The 25,795-nt window shown below is 38.5% G+C and overlaps 1 protein-coding gene across 2 annotated transcripts in view; it reads right to left on the reverse strand.

Moving 5' to 3' along the window:
* Positions 1-25,795, reverse strand: part of NR3C2 (nuclear receptor subfamily 3 group C member 2) — a 344,127-nt gene that overhangs the window by 173,245 nt on the left and 145,087 nt on the right. For both annotated transcript variants that reach the window (XM_039253773.1, XM_039253772.1), the window contains exon 3: positions 3,983-4,122. In XM_039253773.1, the coding sequence (XP_039109704.1) occupies positions 3,983-4,122 (140 nt within the window). The remainder of the gene's footprint in view (positions 1-3,982; positions 4,123-25,795) is intronic.

The raw sequence follows: 25,795 nt of genomic DNA on the forward strand, positions 1-25,795 counted from the left end.
ATTAATGTACCCCTTACATGATCTCTCTGTAAAGACAGTAACCAGAGAACTGTAACATTTGATCCTAGAGAATAATAAATCTAATATTTTGATGCCACTTCATGATTTATAAAGTCTGCAAAAACATTTTGTTTCCATTTTATTTTTCTTAGCAATAAGTAGGGCAATACTGCTTTTCCTATTTAGATATAAAGAAACTGAGGCCCAGGCAAATTAAATAATTTGTCTTACTCTCACACCTGGTGAGTGGCAGAGCCAGAAAGGAAAACTAAATCTTCTGACCCTAAAGCCAGTCCAGTTTCCACCAAGGGAGAACCCTACTTAAAAAATATAAATATATGAATGCTTATTCTTTTTCTTTTTAAGATAGAAAGGTCTTGACAAACCTTTAAGGGAAACAAGCAATTCAAATTTAAAAACAAAATGATAAACTTCCATTTGTAATGTACAATAATATGGCTCTTAACTGACATTGGCAATTAAGCTCTGCTGGATAAGACTTGTAAGGATTTTTATATTAAATGTTTAAGATGAAGAAAAATAAGCAATATATATGTCCCACTAAACAGAACACAAAGAACATAATTTACATCTTTTATTAAATGCTTTTTAAAATTTATCTATTTTGAGAGAGTACATGGATGGGCAGAGAGAGAAGGGGAGAGAGAGAGAGAGAGAGAGAGAGAGAGAGAGAGAGAGAGAGAGAGAGANAAGGGGAGAGAGAGAGAGAGAGAGAGAGAGAGAGAGAGAATCATAAGCAGGCTCTGCACAGTCAGTGGAGAGCCCAATGTGGGACTCAGTCTCATGAACCATGAGATGGCCTGAGCTGAGATCAAGAGTCAGGTGCTTAACCAACTGAGCCACCCAGGCACCTCCATAATTTACACTTTTAACAAATGATCTGCAGTCTCCTTGCACTGTTACTACACTATTATACCAAGCTTTAGAGTGCAGTGCTATAGAGCCTAAAGCCCTAAACCAGTAAACTCAGTGCTCAGACTGTTCTGTCTTTCCTCCTGTCTCCGCTCTAGTGGTTGCTTCTAGTTCTGTGTTTGGTGTGGTTAGCTCTTTTCAGCTTACCTGACTCCCCTTGTCCCAGCTCCCTCTATTTACTGCTTTTTGGAATTCCCTACTTTCATACTCTAAGGAGGAACTTAAGGTTATCAGGGAAAACCCGATATATGTATACATACACACACACACACCCACCATAAATATTACATATATATTATATACTTATATATTTATATGTATTATAAATATACTATATTCAAATATTAAAACATGAACCCATCTATATGTATGTATGTATGTATATATGCATATGCACACACACTGAGGATGCCAAATTATGTCTTTTCAATGCTTACATCATACCCTTCCTGATCACCAAGTAAGCATGAAAAAATGACTTATAGGGTAGAATTTCCATGAACTTGAGAATTATAGAAAATGAAAGAAACAGACTGAGAGATTTGGAGTTGTGAGATGTTTGGTTGGCTCTAGGTATGGAGTCCTAAGACTTAAATAGGGGTCTAAGTTTGGCCTAATGATTCTGAATAGATTAGTCAACTGGGTCTGATCCCAACTGTCTTCATCTATTAAAAGGGAAGAAAAATACACCTATAGATTATAATTTTATGAAGCTAGTACTTCAAATTATATAAAGTGTTATAAAAATAATTTCTTTTTTATTAAATCAAAAAGTTCTGATACACAGTCCAATTTCTCATCCTCTCCCATACACACATAAAAGAGTAAAGAAAAACAAATACAAAATAAAAAAAAAGTAAGTTCTCACTCTCATGAAGTTTATTTTCAAAATTTATGGCCTTGTTTCACTCAGATGAGTTCTAAAATCATAATTCCCCCCAAAATAGGGACTAAGCCTATATTAATAAGAGTCTTAAAAGGCACTTATCAAGTTTCATTATTATTGATCAGCTTTCCAATGGAAGAAAAAGATGTCTAGACATCAAGGCTTTTCCATACTTATTTATACCTCAGTTACAAAAATGATTCTTTCCTCAGCTACTTCCAAGAAACTACTTAAAACAACAAAACTAAGCAAAAACACTGGGGAAACTATTTGCTTCAGAAGCAGAGAAGGGCAGGTTCCGTAAAATAGATACAAGTTGGGTTCTGATACGAAGGCTGAGCCACAGGCAGGGGACCACAGAGGGTCCTACTCCAAATTCCCTCCTCTATACTGCTTTATTGTTACATATTGGCTTACTTTTTTCACTAATTAGTGAGCCTAAGAGGGGAGTCCTTATATTGGAAGGTACAAAGTGGCATTAGGAAGGTACCAGAGGTAATTTTACTTATTTATCTTCTACTGAGCCAATCATATAAAGATAGAAAGAGGGGGTTGGTGGGTGAGGAAAGTCTTAAAATAATGAATTAATCTCAGTATTGCACAAATTTATTTTCCAGAAATCAGTCTCCTGGTAACAGAATTATTTTTTTCCTATGGGAAATGCTCTTCCCCACTGTTAATCTAGGTAGTTTAGATTGGCTGACTCCAGCCAGAACTAGCCTGTCAGATCACTGCATTCCTAGGTCACTGTGATTGGTTCGGAAGGGAACATGGGAGCCAAGTGCAGTCCAAGGAGATTTACCTAGGGGCTTCTATAAGAACTTCTAGGAACAGAGAACCTCTTTTTAATGAGGTCCTGGTGGCTATCTCATCACCATGAGAGAACCTGGATGAGAACAGAGCCAGAGCAAACTCAAACACTAGAGAGAAGGAGATTGAGTTCTAACCACCTTGGTTTATGACCATGGCTTGTTTGAAGTCACGCTTATGCTAGGGCTTTACGGTTATGTGCACCAATAAATTTCCACTGGTTCTTATGCCAGTTTGTGTTGAATTTTCTGTCACCTGTAACCAGGAGCCCATATTCTGAGAAAGAAATACAGAACTCCTATTACCAATTCAATGCTGGGTTTCAGGGCTATTAAATAATTAATAGTGTAAATAATGTAAAATCATGTAATATTAATTAAATAACGCTAAACCAATCCCAGAAGCACAGAAATAATGACTTGGTCAGCTTTTTCACTCAGAACTGAGGACACCAGCTTCCTCATGGTCACCAGCAAAACAAGGATGAAACATTCAAGTGCTTTACGCTTAGGTCTCTGAAGCACTGATTGATCCCCCAGAAAACTGCCCTGAGAAATAAACCTACAAGAGTCTTAGTGTTGAGCTCCTTGGTAAAATAAGCATCAAGGATACAATAATTCTGTTTCTAAGAGCAAAAATTCTACACTTCAGCCAGTCATATAGTCAACATTAATAAAACCATCTGAGTCTGATGTTAATTAATTGCTTATAAGTGAGGATGGAGGAAAGCAAAAACAATCTAAAAGACTACTTCTCCTTAGGAAGTACAAAAGAAAAAGCTAGCCTAAATATACATATAGAATCTCAGTCAAATGTTTAATTTAATGTACTAGTTTGTAAACCTTCAGTTAGAATAACGGTAGGACTGAAGCAGGGCCCTGGAACCTGAAGCAACTGTTCAATGAAATTATTCTGTATGGAACACAACTTAAGTCACAGACACAATCTTGATATTAAAATTTCAATTTGCCACCAACACATATATTTATACAGAGGCACAGAAAAGACATGACACATTCTATGTGTGCCTAGTACAAATGCTCTTGCACATCATGCAAATTAAGTTTATGTAAAATGATTTTTCTAAGTCTCACTGAAAAACAAAGACCGATAAAAACAAAAAAATTCTTTCCAACGGATCTCAATTTCCAATTTCAAGTTCTGCCCATTCAACAGTGCTCGGTGGAAATCTCCAGGAGGATTTTAGATAAGACATTATTACTGTTTATCACTGGCAGATTGCATCAAAGTATTTTTGATCTACTTCCCAGTCATGATTTAGAGTTAACTATGCAAGTAAACTCTGCACCAGGAAAGAAAACGTGTAAAAGGAACACCCACATGAACATTTACCTTCCACTGCTCTTTTGAAGAACACTTTGCAGCTGCCACAGGTAACTACCCCATAATGACATCCTGAAGCCTCATCCCCACACACCAAACAAATTTTGGAAGGTCTTGAAGATCCAGTAGAAACACTTCGTAAAGTAGAGCTGGGGAAAGAAATTGAGATTTAAATAAATATGCTGTAATAGCAAATTTGATATGCTGTACAGTTTAGCTCACACTTTGTCAATACTCATGGTTCCATAAATGAATTCAGTATTTACCCATCACATATGTGACCAAGAAAATGAAGGTAAAACCCTATCAGTGGAGTAATGCTATCCAGAATTCTATGTAGCAAAGCATTTTCTCAATACCAAGAAACAATCATCACATAAATACTCCCCCTCCCCCCCATTTTTGAGAAAGTTGACCAAAAAAATTATTTGTATTCTAGGTGGGTAGGTAGGAGAAGAATCTTGAGCTGCGTCATCATGGAACCATTTTTGGCATCAAAGAGCTATTAGAATACTTCTTGACTCTCTTCACCTAGTCTCATATTATACATCTCGATTATGCCAGATAAAAAACTCTCCCATTTCCAAAACAATCCACTTATCAAAATGTAAAAATTCTTGCCTTTACTGCCAGCAATTTTACCCTTCCAAGCTTCTGCATTTTTCCATGTTACCTTATATAGGTTATGTTCAAATCACTTCATTTTGCTTCCTAATTTGAAGGGACACAGTCAAATTCCATATATAAAGCCATATATAATAAATATCTCAGGTCTCTTTCTGGTAAGAAACTGAAGGGTTCTGAGCATCAGCTTTTAGGGACAAATTTAACCCTTCAAGCAAAAATCTCTAGGAATACTTTAAAAAATCTTTATTGTTTATTTATTTCTGAAAGAGAAAGAGACAGAGTGTAAACAGGAGAGGGGCAGGGAGAGAGGGAGACAGAGAATCAGAAGCAGGCTCTAGGCTCCAGGCTCCGAGCTGTCAGCACAGAGCCCAATGTGGGGCTTGAACTCACGAACCATGACATCGTGACCTAACCTGAAGCAGGACATTTAACTGACTGAGCCATGCAGGCGCCCCTCTATGAATACTTTTAAAGGGGAATCTTGTCATATACACAGTGATATATTCTATATTACTGTGCTAGTTTAAACACAAATGTTTTACATTCTAATAAGGAATCAGAGCTCAGTAACAGATATTCTGAGCAGGCAAAGAAAGTGACGTTATTCATTTGTGGTCTGCATGCACCTATTGAATATGTACCCACACCTGTGCAAGATACTGAGGAAATAAATATCCAAACCCAATCTCTGTCCTTCAGTGAGTGGGGACCTGAACGATTACAGCAAGTGCTACGGTGCAGGGCAATATGGTGGTACACACTAGGAAGGGTGGGAATATGCCAGTAGGAAGGTGGCCACTGAAGTGATTTTGGAAGCACAACAGGATGAGAGCAGGATGAAGAAAGGTACAGGGGAAGCAGAAGGTGCAGTGGCTCAGGGCAATGCCAGCTGGACGTGTTCAGAAGACTCTGAGTAGACTTGTCGTGTGTCACCACCACTACTTTGCTGTCACGACATCTGTCTCCATGTGAAACGGCAGGAATGTGGGGAAAAGACGTAAAGAAAACACATGAGGAGACTAGAATGGTGATGCCACGGTGATGCTTCCTCTGTTTTCCAAATTAACTAAAACATGATTAATTCTGTCCTGGGGATTTTTTTAAAGATGTTTTCACTATGCTCTCTGGAAAAAAAAAAAAAAAAAAAAAAAACACAGAAGAAGGAACCAAGTATCCAGCTGCCGGAGCACTGCAGCATGACGGACTTTCTAGAAAATGACTTCTTAAATCAAGGACTGCAACAATGTTCTCCAAAGTTGTTTCTCCTTCCGAGAAAAGTGCTCTTTACTATTTTTATTAGTGTCCTTTGACTTCTTTATGGCATTCAAAACATTCCATTTCAGCACCAGTAACTTCTTCAGCATATCAGTGAAACTCAACCCATGATCTGTCCTACTCTCTTATTTCTCACAGGGAAATATCGCAACCTTGTAAACAATTAGAACGCAACTTACAAACATTGCTAACATGTGACTGCATTTTCACAACTACAAGCATAGGTAGGACTTGTAGTTCGCATTTTTGGGGAGCCTTGGTCCCCAAACTTAATCACCTCTTAACTTCAGTTTTTGTAACCCTCCTCCTCTTGCCAAACTCACTCACTCTATGATCTTGTCTAGTTTCTTGGCTTTAATATCATCGATATGCCCAGGACTTCCACATGTTTATCTCGAGCCCAGACAACTCCTGGAATTTCTGTCCCATTTATCCACCTACCTGACACACTCACTTGAGGGTCTGAGGTGCACCTCAAACTTAACACGTCCATAACTTTGCTGAATCTCCCTGCCTCCAAACCAGCTCCTCCTACAGACAGACTTTGTCATCTTGGTTAATGGCAACTGTAATGGGCTGTGCCATGTCCTTTCCAAAATTCCAATGTTGAAGTCCTAGCCCCTAGAACCTCCAAGTGGGATCTCTTTTGGGAATAGGGTCATAGAAGATACATCAGTTAAGGTGAGAGCATTCTGGAGTAGGGTGGGCTCCTAATTCAACATGACTGGCGTCCTTCTTAAAAAGTGGAAATGAGGACACATACACACAGGGAGAATGTCATGCGAAGGTAATGGCAGTGATACTTTCACGAGCCAATTCACATCAAAGATTGTCAGAAAGCCAGCAGAAGCTAGAGACAAGAGTGGGACAGATTCTCCCTGACAGCCTTCAGAAGGAAAGAATCCTCACGGCACGTTGATCTTGGACTTACGGTCCTCGGTCCTCAGAACGGTGAGACAGTACATTTCTGTTGTTTAAGCCACTGGGTTTGTGGTACTTTGTTACCACGGTCCTAGAAAACTAATACAGCAACTTGGACTCATCTCTCTTTTTACTCTCTCTCTCTCTTCATACATCCAATATGCTAAATTCTATTCACTCTGCCTTCAGAATACATCCAGATTCTGCTCACTTCCCACACCTCCTCTGATGCCACTAAGCCTAAGCTATCAACATCTCCTCCTGGGGATTTGCAAAAGCCTCCTAGGTGATCTTCCTGTTTCTCCTTGTCCCCCCTTCCTTCCCCTGTAGCCAGGATGAGCTTTATTTGCTCCTTTGCTCAAAACTATCCAGGGGCTTTCCCTCACACTCAAAGGAAAAGTCAATTATCCATGTTGCCACAGGGCCAAATCTTGCCTCCCAGACTTCTCTAACCTCTCTTGCTTGCCTATACCACCTCAGCAATACTGACCTCCTCAGTGGTCCCCAAAACCACCAGGAATGCTCCTACCTCAGGACCTTTTGCACCTGTTCTCCCCTCTTACCTAGATATCTACAGATTAGATATCTCCTCCCTCACCTCCTTCAAGGCTTTATCCAAATGACACCTCTCTGACTACGCTACTGAAAATACCTTTCCTCAGGACCCTATATCCCCTTTCTGCTTTATTTTTCCTCTTGGAACGACACAGTACCATCTGATATGTTGTCCACTTTACCTCTGTGCTCTGTTCGTTGTCGTTCTCATCCATACAAGAAAGTAAACTCTATAGGAGCCAGAATCTCCCTCCGCTATTTATGATCGTGTGCCCACGGGCTGGACTAGCACCTGGTGCAGAGCAGGTCCCCAGTCAGCACTTGAATGAATGCCTGGTTTTGAATAACTGGCAATGTCACAACCAACGCCATAAAACCCATCCCATCATCAAGTCTAAAGTCCTACCGCAGTCCTTATATAAAGGGATGAGATTTGTTTTCAACAGTCTTGAGAATGACAAGTATGGAGTGGGACCAAACTAAGAAAAGCTGAAGAGACAGTCTAGCATAAAAAGGATGCACTGTGAAATCCAAATTACAAAATTTATGTTTCATTATAAAACTAAAGCAAACCTGAATTCTTTGCCCCTCTTGCTCACAACCATCTTTCAATGACACGCGCAAATCTGCCTGTACACGCCTCTCAGCAGCCCTCTGCCTCCTGGCTTTCTGTAACACAGGACTCAGCCCGTTCTCCTTAATACGCCCCCTCTATTTTTCAGGCTCCTTTCTCAGTTTCTAGATCATCAATGTAGCTTTTCTTCAGAACTCGACCCTTGGCCATCTTTTTTCTTATTTCTGTACTTTATCCCTTAATGATCTCATTCACTCTGCCGGCTCAAACAGCTCTCTTGATGAATGAGTTCCCAAATCTTCCCATCTGGCTCCGACCACTCCCCCCATGTCCAACGGCCTGTTTTCACTTCCTTTATAGAACAACATCTCTGCCTCTGTGTTCTGCACGCTTTTGGAAGGGTACTGCCATCTGAGAGCCTCCCAGGGTCAAACCCTGGACTCCTTCCTAACTGACAAATCTAACAGTTACCAGGTCTGCTGTTCCGCCTCACCGGCCACTGTGCACAGGGATTCAGGCCCGGGTCACTCACTTTCTCAGGCTTCCTCCCGGTCACCAGCCTCTCCTCCCAATTCCTTCTACAGTGGCTGACAAATACTTTTCCTGTTTAGGAGCTCTGACTGCATTACTCTGACTGTTGTCCCACCAATACCCCCGTGAACGATGACCTCGGTGGGGCAGCTCAGTCCTCTCCCCCTCAACCTTCCCATGCAGGTCCTCTCACATGCCCAGCCTCGTGCGGGCCATGTGACACTGACATCCCTGCTGGTGCAGATACCGGCACTGACACAGCCGTGCTTCCTCACCCCTGCTCACAGTCCCCACAGCACATCCATCCTTTAGGAGACCCAGCGTTCTCCCAGCTGCAAGCACCACTCTCCCGCCCCCGATGCACCCCAGCACTGTGCTACCCACCCCCCCTTTCAGCAGGCACCAGTCTGGGCCTCACATTAGTGACCTGCGCACTTATCCTAAATCCCTCAGGGGCAAAAACCTTGTCCTGTGCATTTCTGTGCGCCCTGTTGCCATTAGTGGAGGATTGCTACTATTTATTGAATGAATGAAATCGCACTCCTAATCTCATTACAGTAGAACATAAATTTCCAAAAGGCGATTGTACAGAAGGTAAATTAATGAGGCCAAGGTTATAGGTTCAATTCCCATGCGGTTCATTTAGCTTTGCACAGGGGAGTAAAAAAAACATCCAGGGACACAGACTTCTCTCAAAAGCTCAGCCAGCTGTCTCACAAACATATGCATTATTAACACAGAAGACAAGCCACAGAGTGTGGATGGGTCAGGGAAATGCCAGTCTGTACTCACCTTGTCATGGGGTGATCTTTGAAACTGAAATATGGCACATGTTGGGAAGTTACATACCTAGTTTTAAGCAATATATCACTACATTTCAGAAGGGGGTGGGCAGGGAAGGAAAAGGGGAAGACGAGAGTCAGGGAGAGAAGGACAGGGGAGCAGACCTTAAACTCACTTCTTAGACACAGAGTGTTATTAAAATACAAAGTTTACACAGTGATTCTGTAGATCAGAATTCAACTGTACAGTATAATCTACGTACAAGGAATCTACACAGAATGTGAGGCCCACACTGTAGGGTCAAATATGCAGGGGCAAAGGCGGGGACAGAGGCTCAGGCAGGGGGCTCTCAGCTCCAGTTCTAGCTCAGCTCTTGCCAGGTGAAAAACCACAGCAAAACCACCTCTCTTTGGATGATAAGTTTCATCACGAAAAGGTTAAATAGAAAATCTCTAAGATTCTTTTTAAGATATCCTTTTAAGATGGATACAAAAGATAAACTGGGACAGCCTATCCTGATCAAGTTTTATAGAAATCAAATTTCAAGCTCAAATTATAATGTATTATACACCACTAGCAACCATTTTGCAATCTAGATCAAGGAAAAAAGCATGTGCATGTAAAAACGTATTGTTTCTAGAACAGCAATTCATACAGCACTTAAAACTTTCTTATATCTTCATGATTTTATCTATGCTGGTTTTGGTTAAAATTTCTTTATAAATTTATGCATTAAAATGGTATTTTACCCCCTAAAAACACTTTAATATTGACATGTTGGGAAAAACTACCCAAAGTGATCATTTTTGGTCTTAGTAATCAAAGAAACAATGTTCACTAAAAGAAGTTTATAATCAACAAAGGTAGTTAGTTCATAGGATTTCATACAAATGTTAAAATATTGTAAAGCAAAAATCAGTGAAAATTGAAAATTATATTTCCATTTGTAAAGACAAATGGAAATTTGTCTTTTAGGAAAACATAAGTGAGATGCAGCTGGTTTTAGTACCAAATATAGTAATTCTAATGACCCAGTGAAGAGGTTGAAGAGATTCACCAAAGGTTCAAGGTGCATGTTAATTTTGGTGACATTTGGAAGAGGATAATTTAGCCAATCATCAAAAACACTGGAGCTATTTTTTTCCCCAAAATGGCTGGATGTTTAGCAAGAAGCAGGAAGAAGCTGTAGGAGAAGAAAATAATCTTTACTGATCAAAACAAGACTAGAGACAACAGCTCACGGAGAAACTGTAATGCACCACATTGTTCCAGGAATTACCACATGTAAAACTATCCTTCTCCATCTTTATAACAATTATATAACAATACAGTGGTGACTGATCCAGTATCCAGTGATAGGAATTTCCTCACATGAAAATACTTTGTCTCATTTCTTAAACTCATAATTAACCGACCAATCTTCTGTAGTGCCATGTAATCTGTTATATGTTTCTACCATCACCTCCAACTGCTAAAAACATTTTTTCCATGGGTAATCAATTCCAGTATTCGGTCAGCTCTCTAGAGCAGGGCGAAAATTCCGAGGAATAGACAAACAATACTTCAGTAAGTATCCTTGTTATCTGAACATACTGGTGTGCTTAAATTATTCTTCAATTTAATAATAATTATTATTAAGTGATTCACTGAAGGCCTACTGTAGGCACCACTGTGAAGAGTAAGAGAAAGTTCCTACTCTTGTGGAGTTTCTACTATAATAAGAGAGGTAGACAATACAGAAGAAAATAATTTCAGAAAGTGATAAGTGCTAGAAAGAAAGTGACAAACAGATTGGATGGGGTGGTGAGGCATAGGGTTCTTTAGGAAGGTAACCTGAGAAGACATCTTTGGGGAGACTAAAATGAGAAAGTAGCTAGCTATGGGAAGATGCCAAACAAAGGGACAAGTAAGTGCAAAGTCCCTGAGACAGAATAAAAGTGACCCCTTCCAGAGAAAGAAAGGAGGGCATTGTGGCTGAAATTCAGGCAACAAGGAAGAAGGAAAGATGGGAGACAGGATGGAAGGCCCAAAAAGAGGGCAGAGATGGAACACAGGCCTGAAAGGCTATGGTGAGGAGTCAGAACACTTTTCTAAGGGCCATCAGGGTGATGTGAATATGGACATGTTTTAAGCAAGAGGGTAACATGATCTGATTGACACTTAAACATCTTACTGGACTGTTGTGTGGAGAATGGACCAGAGGAGGGGGTGGTGTTGAGACCAGGGAGAACAGCAAAGGAAACTCCTGTAATTATCCAGCCAGGAGAGGATAACTGTTTCTACAGATTAAGCTTTAATTAGTAAAGGCAGTGATAAGTGACTTTTGTTTTTACATAGATAGCAGTGACATGATTTATAGAATAATTGGACGCCAGCGCTATTAATGTATATTGGGATAAAGAGCAGGTTAGCAAGGTAGAGTTTGTTTTGGATCTCATAGTAGGACAGTATTGGTATGTTATGGTCTATTTTTGTATATAATATAATAATGATTAAATTAAATGATAGTCTACTCATAGGAAAAACAGGGAGTGATCCATATCAGGTTTCCTTAATCTTTCTGGGCCAGTTTCTTCATCCTTAAAGCAGTGATAACAAAGTTCCTATCTTATATTACTCCATATATGTAAGCACATTGAGAACACTGATGAATCTTCAGTGTTATAGTAATGATTAATCAGTATTACTGCTGGATCTATAATTCTTAATGGTGACTGCCACAGTAGTGGATCTACAAATAATTCTTCTTTTTCATATTATATTTTTCTGTATTGCTTTTAATTTCTATAAGCAGGTATAGGGGTGCCTGGCTGGCTCAGATGGTTAAGCGTCTGACTTTGGCTCAGGTCATGATCTCACAATTCGTGGGTTCAAGCCCTGCGTCAGGTTCTGTGCTGACAGCTAGCTCAGAGCCTGGAGTCTGCTTCAGATTCTGGGTCTCCCTCTCTCTGCCCCTCCCCCACTCGCTCTCTGTGTCTGTCTCTCAAAATAAAATAAAGACATAAAAAAATTGTAAGCAGGTATAACACTGGTAAGCAGCAAAAAGAAAAAGTTTTTTAAAAATATACTATAGGGGCACCTGGGTTGCTCAGGTGTTAAGTATCTGACTTTGGCTCAGGTCACGATCTTGCAGTTCGTGGGTTTGAGCCCTGCGTTGGCCTCTGTGCTGACAGCTTGGACCCTGGAACCTGCTTTGGATTCTGTGTCTCCCTCTCTCTCTGCCCCTCCCCCACTCACACTGTCTCTCTCTCTCTCTCCCTCTTTCTCAAAACATTAAAAAATTTTTTAAATATACTATAAAATAATGGTATTAAAATAGCCATGTTGTGTTATTTACTGCACAGCCAGTAGTGTTTTGTGTGAATCTGGATTTAAGTATTTCCCATGTCTGTAATGTGCAAGTTGGAAACAGCCACATTAGATCATTAGGATAAACAATCACAGAAATTCAAATATATATTCTTTTATATAAAGAACACTAAATCTAAGAAACATAAGAATCTAGAGAACACTAAAAAAAAGAAAACCATTTCAAGAGTATAAATCAACCTTTAACAGCTTGTTTACTAAAATCTTATTTTCCCCAACACATAAAATAAGCAAAACAAAAACAAAAACCCCTTTTTGTGGACTAATTCCTTTTGTTTTGAGAAAAATATATATAATATATATTTTGTTGTTGTTGAGAGAGAGAGAGAGAGCATGAGCAGGGGAGGGGGGAGAGGGAGAAAGAAAGAGAATCTTAAGCAGGCTCCACACTTGGCATGGAGCCCAACACGGGGCTTGATTCCATGACTCTGGGATCATTACCTGAGCCAAAATCAAGAGTGGGAAGTTCAACCCATTGAGCCACCCAGGTGCTCCAATAAGCACATATTTTGAATCACGATATTCAACCTGAGATATCTCATTCTAGTTTTCCCATTATTTAGGGGGAATATTTGGGAGTGATTCTTGTGGTATATTTTCTTTTATGGTGTTATCTTTGTTGATAAATGAATCATTAATATTTGGGGGATAATTCATCACTAAATAGGGTTTATCCTCTTAAGCCACAATTCATAATGCACCAGATAGAAATTAAAAATTGGTATACCATCTTACAATTTCAGTTGTATGAAAAATTATGAGTAAAATTATATATAGAAAATTCAAGGATATAACTAGTTTAGGAAATTAAAATTTAAAACACAGCCATGGTTGATTAGTATCTTCCAATTTACTTTTTTATTTGTTTTCACAATAGTTTATACCATTAATAATATTAGAGTCACTCTGTTTGAAGAGGTATGTATTTTCTACACTCTTAATTTCATTTGAGTGAAGGAAATTTGCCAATATAATACTTAAAATCGTAATCAAGAAAGCATAGCTTTGGCACAGCAGAAAATAATCTCGACATTGGTCTCAAAGAAAAAAAAGAGAGAAATAATTTGGATCAAAACAAACTGAAGCCCACACTACTATATGTAGAATTTCATTTTTTTAAAAAGATTTTAAGTAATTTCTACACCCGATGTGGGGCTCACATTCATAACCCTGAGAACCAGAGTCTCATGCTCTTCTGACTGAGCCAGCCAGGTGCCCCAAATTTCACTTTAAAAATAAGGATCTGTGAGGGGCGCCCAGGTGGCTTAGTCGGTTAAGCATCCGACTTTGTCTCAGGTCATGATCTCTCGGTTCGTGGGTTTGTGTCCTGCGTCGGGCTCTGTGCTGACAGCCAGCTCAGAGCCTGGAGCCTGCTTCGGATTCTGTATCTCGCTCTCTCTCTGGCCCTCCCCTGCTCACGCTGTTTCTTTCTCTCAGAAATGAACAAAACATTAAAAAAATAATAAAAAAATAAAGATCTATGTTAGGAGGGCATGTGAGTAACTTGTTCCCCTTACTGAGCTAGACAAATTAGTATTTGATCAAAATATGCGAAATCTATTTTTTGGAAAATAGGCAAAAATATTTAAAACTAAATTAAAATGTATTTTCTAACAAAACAAAGAAAACAGCCAAATGTAATTATAGGCCTTTGTATTATTAATGAATCATTTTAATCAAATGACTTTTACTAACTACAAGCTATGTGACAGTCCTTCTGAGAATACAAAGACAACAAATGGCTTCTAGTTCTCAATAAGTTTAAAATTGAGCAGGGTAGATAAGACCTGGAGATTGATAAATATTAAAGACATTACACGATAAGAATCATCCATGGTTTAAAAATAAATCAAAATTCAAAAATGAGCTACACCAAGAAGAAAGAAAAAAAAAAAAAAAGTCCAGACAATGGCAAAATGCTCCAGAGCCCAAACTCCAGGAACATATTCTAGAGATAAGCGTGAAAAATGGCCCAAGGCATGGAGGGTCTCTAAAACTAGATTAAATAGTTAGAGATGATTGTAGGACAAAGAGTTGAAACATCTGGTAAACAACTGAAAACATGGCATGGAAAATGGAGGTGGTACAAAAATCTGTGAAAGGTCATAATAAAAGTGACTAGGTTACAATTTTTAATGGGTACAATACAGACAATGAAAGCAAGGAGACCTGATGAACTAGAAGAAACGTAAGGACCACTACTAGATAGTATAAGCATAAAAAACACATTCAAGGGTGCAACGTAACTTAAAAGATAGGTTATTCTTAGAGAGCAAGGGCTCTAGATTTTATTCATGGAACAATTAATGAATTCCCCCAGGGAGAAGTTGAAATGAGGAGAAAAGAAAGTTATATATGGAAATCTATAGAAAAATGAACATTTTTGGTTAGGCAGGAAAAGATGAACTCATTAATAAATCTGAGGTGGGGGCTAGGAGCGGTACACAAAGAAGTAGGAAGACAAGATAATACAGTCTAAGAATCAAAGGGAGGGCAGAATCAGTGGGAGGTCAGCAGTGTCAAATGCCACCAAGAGAACAAGACTTAATTAAGGGTGACCACTGGGATTCTGTCATGATTGATACCACTGACCTTAGTGATGGACGTTTTTATGCATATATAAGATGCATACAGGGACACCTGGGTGGCTCAGTTAGTTAAGCATTTAACTCTTGGTTTTGGCTCAGGTCATGATTTCACAGTTTGTGAGATCATGCCCTGCGTGGGGCTCTGTGCTAACAGCAGGGAGACTGCTTGGGACTGTCTCTCTCTCTCTCTCTCTCTCTCCCTGTCTCCCCATTTCCTGCTCATGCTCGCTCTCTCTCTCTCTCAAAATAAATAAATAAACTTTAAAATTTGCGCATATAAGCCATACTGAAGTGAAAAGCATTCCATATCTTTCTATTAAGGAGTTTCCATAATCAGGGAAGTCATCCTTGTCATAAAACTATACCTGGTAGTATAATATACTTGGGTACATGCAGAGTCTCTAAAAAGATTTAATGTCAAATTATCTCCAGAAACATTTATTGAGCATGTATTTATATGTCAATCAATGGGTTGCTAAGACAATGACCAAATATATGTGCTAAAAAAGATGCCTCCACATTTTATTTTGCCTCTGTGAGGCCTGGCATATGTGAGTATATTTATATGTATCATAAGTTAGTTATCTAGAATTCTCTGGGAAGGAATCTTTTCAGAACTTATTACATCATCTGTGGGTCAATACTTTATAAAGTACGTTTTAAAGAGATTACCCCTAAATGCTTGCTTGAGCGTATAAAGTGGGTTTTAAGAAGATTACTACAAAATGCTTGCTTGAGTGTTTTTAATTACAGTAACTTTGCTTTTGAAACATACTATATATAGTACACATGATTTAACTTTTCCCCCTGAATGTTAACTATCCTTATGTTAAGATGCAGACTTAGATGCTGATACAGATGGCATGAGGCACTTAGCACTAATGGGTACTGAATCGAGGTATGGACATTGAACTTGAGTTATTTAGAAACTACTGATCAAATTGTGTTGCTTACTACATTTTCAAAAAGTTGATGTGAAACATGCTTGACCATGGCCTTTCTGGGCAGTAGAATATGGCTTCTTTCTATAAATTTAATAAATGAGTCAAAGCTCCAAACAACTTTTTCCCTGAATGGTTTTTCTTACATTCTAGAAATAATCATTTTCCTTGCCACTGGTATTGCCCTCTGATTCACCAATTTAATTCCACTATCACTGTTATTATGCAAGACGTGTGCATAATATTACAGGGCCTGTTTGTATGAACTCACATCACTTGTCTTACACTAAGTTGTTTCATGTACGATAAAGGGATAGACTTCATTATCTCATAAATGTATATGTGATAGGTTTAGAGAAGCTCATTCCAAAATCTACAAATTAATGACAATGTCATAGTACTTTCACCGAAATGACATCTTGCCATATTTACTTTAAATCTACTCAATATCTGACTTTGAGCAGAGATACTACCCCTCAAAATATTAAAATTAGCATCTTCAGGAATCAAAATTCCTGAAGAATGATGATAATGAATGGGATTAACTAAATTCATTCTTTAACATTTCAGTTATTCAATCATCAAAGAGGTGTCACTTGAGAATCAGAAAAAGTTGAGAAAAAACTCCCAATAAACATATTTTCTTAGGGCGAATTCTATTATTTTTAAATAACAGTAGTGCTTTCAGGTCAGCTTAATACTCCGAGATGATCTTTCAGTAAAGGTGTAAGGTATCAGAAAAAAAATCTTTCCTAATCACACATAAGCTTGTAACAGGTAAAAATATATATCCCTTTCCAAAACATGAATAAATGTTTCTAGTCATCAGGGGTTTTCTTTTTTTTTTTTTTTGAGAAACAAAAATTTTTAATTTTTATTTTATTTTTTTTTTTTACAAATAGTTTATTGTCAAATTAGTTTCTACATAACACTCAGTGCTCATCCCCAAAGTGCCCTCCTCCATGCCCCATCAGGGGTTTTCTTTATGGAAGCCGACAGGATAACCACACACACACACAAAGAGCAACGCTGTCCTTACTGTGCTGAAAGGCAGTGTGAGTGGTACCTGGATCCTGGTGGCAGGCATCACCAAATAGAATGATTTGGTCAACACTGCAAAATGTTACTTGGGATAGACCAGCCTCACTGGTAAGCTCTGAAAATACGGTGCACATGAACACACACATTAAAGAGGAAAAACATATACACACATGCAAAAATCTTCTGCAGTGTCATGATTTGCTGCTCTTCAAGGTATTTTTCATTAAGAATTTTCTGGGAAGAAAAAAGCAGAGGCTTTAAATGGGAGCAACCATAGGCACTAGTCGGCAGGATTAGATGGTGGAGTCTGCAGAGTAACTCAGAGACACCATTTCTACCTTTCCCCTAGGCTCTTTAGATTGATGCATTAATGCTGTTCTATTCCATCAAGAGTTGCCTGTGTTCACCTTTAAGGTCTCCATAGAACTCCCTTCTAAATTCTCCCACTCAAGCGCAATTTGTAGGATTAAGCCATATGAAATAGTTGTTTTTCAACGGGTTTTGACCTGAAAAACCCAGAATTTGTTATGGTTGCATGTAACACCTCTCCGGCCTCTCGTTTTAGTGATAAAACCAAGGTCTGCCATAAGACAGCAGTTGCAACTCTATAAAATGATCACTTACTATCATGTGGGCAACAGCACTCTACTAAGTATGGTGGCCCTCGGCCTCCAAAGTAACACACAGAAGTACTGACATGAAGTTAGATACTGTTTATTCCCATCCCCAGACTGCTAAGTTTCCCTCCATTGCCACATTCTCCACCAGTTTTAGTGAAGACTTACAAGTCTCTTGCAATACACTTTTATTCATTTTTTTCTCATCGATTTTATTACTTTTACTTTTAAGTGAAAATGCTATGTACAACTCATTTCCTGACTTGGCATGAACAGAACAATGACAGAATCCTGAGTACTTTCTTTGGGTTTTTGTTTTTCTTAGGGTTTGAAGTTTGGGGCTGTTTCCTCTCTCTAAAAATATTTGAAACCTAAGGTTGCAGAAAGGCTGTTCATTGGTTAGCTAAGGTTATATGCGCACATGAGTGATAACACACAGCCACTGAATTAGCGCTGTTCCACGCAGTCAATGCGAGAGTACATAAAAATGTTATATTAACTTATTTCATTAATTACCATCTTTTCTAGATATTTTGCACCTTACCCTACACTTAAGGACAAATCAAGAAAAAAAAAATCCCCCAAATACTCTGCCTCTTCCTCCTTTTCTCTACCACTTTCTCTTCTCATCTCTGTCCCCATTTCCTGTTGCCCCAACTCCACTCTCATACCTATTTTGGCTTTGAGAAAATGGCTACCACTATAATCAGAGGTGTGGGTATACTTGATCCTTACTACAGCAGACATTAAAATTCTTTAAATATTTACATGTAAATTAAAAGGGCCGTTTAGACACTTGCCAGTAGTTGGGAATGCAAGAAGGGAGAACTAATCAGGGCTCACCATCCTTCCAGCTGCTCCCGCCTCCTTCCTCATCTCACCTCTGGTGCTATTCTGGGACTGAGGACTAGGGAGAATTACCTCCAAGTAGCTCTCTAAGCCTATAGTTTTGTGCTATGAACAACTGTTTGTCCCTCTCAGCATTTATCCAATGCCATTGCTGAGTACCTAGCATATGCCAGACACTGTGCTTACACATACCAGCAAACCAAACACACTAACGTTCCTGCCATTTGGATACCATATTGTAGTGCCAGAATGGAGGTGGTGGGCCCAGCGGTGCAGATAAATCTCTACTGGAAACTGAAGAAATATTAATATGCATACTAAATTCTGAAATAATTTTCTATTATTTTCCTCTTTTAAAAAATACATCAAGTCTGTTTAAAATAGTCCTTCCTCAAAGCAAGGAAAAGTAAAATGACAGTTCTAGATTCAGTTAACTCAATGTGACTTCTATTTCTTATAACTGAGATGTGAATCGCAGAGATTCTAGGAAATCCTCCCAAGAGTACTGAGTCATAAACAGAATTTGGATCCATACTTGAACTGCTAAGTCCTGGGTGTGTTTGTGTAAATACCCATGGCATTTATTTATGTAAACATACCAGTCTTCCTTGCTTTCAGTGAAATATGGCAGTTGCTCAAATGAAAAGGTACTCCTATTTACTACCGGCCTTAATGCAAGATTTAAGCTTCCAAGGTTTCAAAAAAATCTGCATTTGTTAAAGACAATTGTTAACTTAACATCAAAATTTTCCTGATATTTTTAAAAGCAATTACAGAGGCTTTTCTCAAAAGTTTTAAAAGTTAGGTTTTTCCTTTTGAGAAAGATCTGAGAAAAGATGAAAAGGGTTTTTAACACAAGGCAAAGGGCACAGATATCAAAGCAAATGGGACATTGTTTAGTGGTCAGAAGTAGTTCCAATGGAGTTTGTGGTGGGGGAAAAAAGGATTTCAGTGTACCTATAAATAGTGATAAAAGATGGTGAAGAAGTCAAGGAAGGGCATTCCTTCTGTTGTAACAGAACAAGGTAAGAAGCACTGTAGAAGACACACAGGTCTACTCTGCTTCAGAAACATCTTCCTGCGTTATACTGCTACCAGATGAGAAACAGAAGGACAGTCAACTGATACCAACCTGATACCCTACCACCAAAGACATGAGGGTGACCGGCCTTTCTCTATCTTATTATATGGAAATGCCTAAAATGAGATGCACTAAACCTCTTAGGTTTAATTTCAGTGTCACAGAACTAAAACTGCTAGATGCCCTGACTTGATTTCAAGGACACTGCTATGTCCTCTACTAAAACTGTATCAACACCTGCTTGCAATATAAATTTTGAAATCTATACCAATATTCTGTCTAGCATTTGAAACAATGCATATACTATATGCACTCTCTGGCAGAGACAGATTAAAATATTTCCACACATAGAAAACATAAAGCACATGTGTGTACATATCTGTATTTCTATCGAGGCAAAGTCCACCATGCTTTGAAGAATATGGTCAGCAATATACTTTTGTTAATACAGTAAAAATAATGTTCAGGAATCAGATGGCATCTTGACCTTTCACCTCATCCCTTAATTGAGAAAGACTTCTATAAACTGATCATTTTTAAAGACCCAGAAAAGAAAGGGATTCAGCCTCCGAGGTGCTGTGATCCCAAAACACTGAGAGACAGAGAAAGGAGACAACTTACAAGAGCCCATGTGTACATCTGAGAAGGAGCACAGGGCTGAGGCATGACGGTTATCAGGAAGCCAAAAGAGAAGAATGAGAGAATGTGAGAATTAGGTAACAGAATCGGGACCATCTGGGCAGAAGCACAGAGTCAAGCTCCTGGGCAAGAGACAGCCTAGGCTAGGTAGAGCTGGGGGCAGACATAGAGACCAGTGCTGGAGACAGATAAACTTGAAAGCTCTTCTCCCACAGGGAGCCTCCCCAGCTTGCCCAGCACACTGAAGCCCCACCCTGGGCCTTGGGTGTGCTCTGCCCAGACCACTTCATGTGCAAAGAAAAACAGGCCAGCACATTCAGTAGGTAAAAGAAAGCCAGTTCGTGGGGAAAAAAGTAAAGTTAACGCAGGTGAGAAAGGAAAGGGAGAGAAAGAAAGGAAAGAAAGGAAGAAAGAAAGAGAGAGAGAGGGAGGGAGGGAGGGAGGGGGGGAGAGAGAGAGAGAGAGAGAGAGAGAGAGAGAGAGAGAGAGAGAGAGANAGAAAGAAAGAAAGAAAGAAAGAAAGAAAGAAAGAAAGAAAGAAAGAAAGAAAGAAAGAAAGAAAGAAAGAAAGAATCTGAGGTAGCTAAGAAGCAGCATCAATTTTCCGAATATGGTAAGTATTTTAAGGGAACTTCTGTTGAGAACAGATGGTGTTCAAGGAGACAAACGGCAATTTATTGGAGTCCTAGAAAGGTGGATATATACAAGCTTAGTCAGAAAAGTTGCCTAAAAATGGTAGGCATTTCCAAGAAAGAAATGGGAAAATAACAGTAGAAATAAATTTGTGATAGAGGCAAAATAATTCTGAAGGATGTATCCGAGTTCACTGTTTATCTTCTGAGCAGAGAGGACTATTTATTAGTTGAAATAATAGCAGCCATGTTAAATGGAAAGGTCATCAGAAAAAGGTAAGTGTTAAGAAATTAAAGGTAGGTAGGGAAAGGATTGGTTAGGACAGAAGAAGGAATTTTCTACTCTACACTTGCAGGGTAAGAAAATAACTTGTTGCAGTCTCAAATTAAGCTAAAAAGTTTTATCTACTTTTATTTACAAACTTGAAATAAAGTTTATGAGGCATTGTATTTTTTAATAAAGTAAAGCCCAATTTTTATAAACCATATAAAAATGAAATATAATGACAATAACTGACACTGGCATATGCAATTCACACAATTAATAGGAAGAAAATGCGGACCTTCCAAGAGTCAGTGGATAACAAAACACTCTGAACAAATTTCTAATTCAATTCCTGAAATGGGGAAAAGTATTTCACCACAGGCTTATTTAAATAAGCACATTAAGTATGATTAATATAAAATGTGACTGTAATACAAATGGGATAATTTGTTTTATGAAATGTGATATGACTTGAGTATTACTCATCATTCTGCTCTTTTCCTTAAAACTAGTATTAAAATCATTCTAAAATATACAAACTATAGTGAACCTAATGAAGATTTTCACCTCACAGCTTTGGAATCCTCACTGTGAGCATTTTATGGCAGCCTTAATGTAGGACCTAAGAACACTTCCTGGATTGGGAGGTAGGGGGAGTGTGCACAGGGAGGTGCTATTTTGCTGATAATTCCCTAGTAACTACTTGAATTCTGCATACAAATCAGTAAGTGCAGGTTCTGATTAATTTGGATATATTTAATAGTTGGTTTTTGTTTTTAGTTTTGGTTTGTTGTTTTAAAAATACAAGTCTGATGTACTGGGTCGTGTCCGCATTTTATAGACCTTGAAGCAGAACCAGAACATACTAATGAAAAGGCCCAAGATAGGAGAGTTTACTCTTATTACTCGCAGTTGCAGAAGGTTAAAAGACCTTGTGTGAGAGTTAAACAAGTAATGGCACGATAGTGTTACTGGGGCAGGGACTTCTTCCTAATGAGAAGTAGAGTCTTAGCAAACCTTACCCAAAACTAAATAAAGGACCACAGTCTGGTAACAACAGTTCCATTAAGGTGTTTATCAAGTGGAGTTGGATGAAAATAGATGAATATGGGCACCCTCCCTTTCCCACAATTAGTAATAGGCTGTTCCTGAGAAATAAGTTTCAATCATTCAAAACTATACTGCAATTTCCTAGTGTTTGTTCAAATGAAACTTGGGGTAATGCTCCACAGAGGAATGAGGGAAGGCAATCATTTTACTATTTTTCTTTTACACAACTGAAACAATTTACTAAGTTATAACACCAATCACCAATATCACAACCCAGTAATATATTTCTCTTTTATATAAATGGTTTCAAGAGTATTGGCAGCTTATACTCTAGCTAAGGTAACTGACTACATTTGTTTGCATACTGTTTCAAGCAAGGTTAAGACTCAACCTACTGTGTTTTCAGTGACTTGATAATACCACTTAATAGTATCAAGTGTGTTCATTGACTTGATCTTTAGAAGATTCAATTGAAGAAAGAAATTAAAATACTCATAAATGGTATCTTCTGTACTATATGTTAAAAATCAAACAATTTAGGGGAATCAAATATATAGTAGCAACTTGAAGATCAGTATCACCTAATTTTTTTGATAAATATTAGCATGAAATCCTATAGTATGCGATATTTTAAAAAAATTTTAATGTTTATTTTTGAGAGAGAAAGAGCGCGCAAGCGAGGAGAGGGAGACAGAATGCGAAACAGTCTCCAGACTCTGAGCTGTCAACACAGAGTCCAAAGCAGGGCTCAAACCCAAGAACCATGAGATCATGACCTGAACTGAAGTTGGACGCTTAACCGACTGAGCCACCCAGTCACCCCAAAATGCGATATTTTAATAAAAGCTTACGTTTCAGCTCTAAAAAATTCAAGTCTGTTACTTTGTAATATTAACCAAGATAATGAGTACCCAAAGAAGACATTTAAAGACTATTAAAACGATATGAATCATCGCTGTACGGAAAATAATATGCCTTGGAATCCTCAAGGCTGTGGGTCACCCTCACAGGCATCTGAAGTACTACATGATTTTAAATACTATAATAAAGTATCTAAGTCTCTAACAAATTAATCTACATCAAAATTATATGTGTTCTTTTATTTGTGCTGTGAAGTTCAAGTGAATAACAGGAAATAAAAGTTTTACAAATGGTGCCCAAATTTAAAATAATCCACACCTCCGGAAGGCTGCTCCCATTACCTCCGCCCCGCCCCAGCACTCATGCCAGAAAGTCTGCTAGCTCTGTAGCAGCAGCTACACTAGTCATCAGCACCAAAGGCCAACTGCCAAGGCCAAGACTTAGAAGGCAAGAGACCGACCGCTCTACACCTACAGTACCTCATGAGAGGAAAAGCCTACATGTTTGATCTCTGTATGAATTCCTGGGAGCCAAAGTGTGTTTTCTAGAAGGAAATGAAAACAGATTCCTAGCATCCAAAGATGGAACTCTGCTATGAATAACATTAGTTAAACTATCTTTCAGGAAATGTTTCAGAGGAGTTACAGAATCAACTTTAGAAATACTTATTTTTTAAGTTGAAGAGGGCTTGCTTTCAGATTTGCTAAATGACATGTAAGATTTTCAGGGGACCCTGGTCTGATTACAAACAACATGGGGAAGACTAAATAGGAACCTATGACCATAAATATAACAACGTATTTTTTTAAGTCTGTATATGCCTGGTTCTCCCTACCACACCCCAAACCTTTCACCTCTCAAAAAAGCTCAATTTTCCTTATCACTTTGGCAGGAAATACCTCCTTAAGAAACCTTATCTGGTAAGAAATGCACTGAATTTTTTAACTTAAAATACATATATACACACAGACATAACATATGTAGACTTCTATATCATACTGATACTTGAAAGTACATATTCTTGGGGCACCTGGGTGGCTTAGTGGGTTAAGCAGCCGACTTCAGCTCAGGTCATGATCTCACAGTCATGTGTTTGAGCCTCATGTTAGGCTCTGTGCTGACAGCTCAGAGCCTGGAGCCTGCTCCGAATTCTGTGTCTCCCTCTGTCTGTGCCCCTCCCCTGCTTATACTCTCTCTCTCTCTCACTCTAATAAACAAACATTTAAAAAAGTTTTAAGGGGTGCCTGGGTGGCTCAGTCAGTTAAGCGTCCGACTTCGGCTCAGGTCATGATCTTGTGGTTTGTGGGTTCGAGCCCCGCATTGGGTTCTGTGCAGGCAGCTCAGAGACTGGAGCCTGTTTCAGATTCCGTGTCTTCCTCCCTCCCTCCCTCCCTCCCTCTCTCCCTCCCTCTCTCTCTCTCTCTCTGCCCCTACCCCGCTCATGTTCTGTCTCTCTCTGTTTCAAAAATAAACAAAAACTATAAAAAAAAGTTTTAAAATAAATAAATAGAATGAAATTATGTATTCTTAAAATTTGTTTTTAAATGTTTATTTATTTTTGAGAGAGAGAGAGAGAGAAACAGAATGCAAGATGGGGAAGGGCAGAGAGCGAGGGAGACACAGAATCTGAAACAGGTTCCAGGCTCTGAGCTATCACAGAGCCCAATGCAGAGCTCAAACTCAAGAACTGTGAGATAATGACCTGAGCCAAAGTTGGACACTTAACCCACTGAACCACCCAGGTGCCCCAAAAGTATATATTCTTTAACTAAAATGAGAACTACTCATTTTACTCCTTAGCATTCTGGCTTAGGAAACCAATCTTGAATTGTGAACCAAGAACTGTCAAAGGCAAAAAAAATTCAAGGCTAATTTCTTACCTTGTGAAGAAGCTAAATCACACCCTAATGTAATGGGGAAAATTTTCAGAAATTGTTATTCTCAAACAAAATAATATAAATCAGAGAAATCTGATGGAGAATAAAACATTAAATGAGCATTATCTTTAATTCCTTTTCTTCATGTTATTGGAAGTGCAGGAACTATCAAAAATATGCATTTTATGCAAGGTTTATGTAAAGAGGAAATATACTCTCAAGTTTCATGACTAACAATTCAAAAATAAAACACAAGCAAAGCTAAGCCCTAAGTCTTCCAGCTCTAGCAACCAGAAGAGTTCAGAGTCTGTACAGAAAAGCAAAGCATATGTTGACAAATTTGTATGTAATATGCACCTATTATCCTTGTAGGGTAAACTAAGAATTTAACTTAATGAAATCAAGCACTACATTCATTCCTTACCACAGTTGTTTTAGTTGGCTTTAACTGACAAAAATATCTTATTTTACCTTAAAACAATCTGTTTATAACAGGAAAAATGAAAACTTAATAACAGTAGATAAACTTATCCTTTAACAGAAGTCCACTGAGTTCCTATGGGAAAATAAATCTAGTTTTCAACAACTGTTCAAAGAAATTGTAACGCATATGTAGCCTCACAATCTTTCTGAAGTACACTTTTGAATAACTACTATCAGTTAACATGATCCTATATCCTGGGAGAAATAAAAATAACTTGTTCTGCAATTTTTCAGTTTAAAAATACAGTTACCTGTTCACTTAG

The sequence above is a fragment of the Hyaena hyaena genome, unplaced genomic scaffold, assembly GCF_003009895.1.
Source record: "Hyaena hyaena isolate Hyena2069 unplaced genomic scaffold, ASM300989v1 scaffold_464, whole genome shotgun sequence".
Lineage (NCBI taxonomy): Eukaryota > Metazoa > Chordata > Mammalia > Carnivora > Hyaenidae > Hyaena > Hyaena hyaena.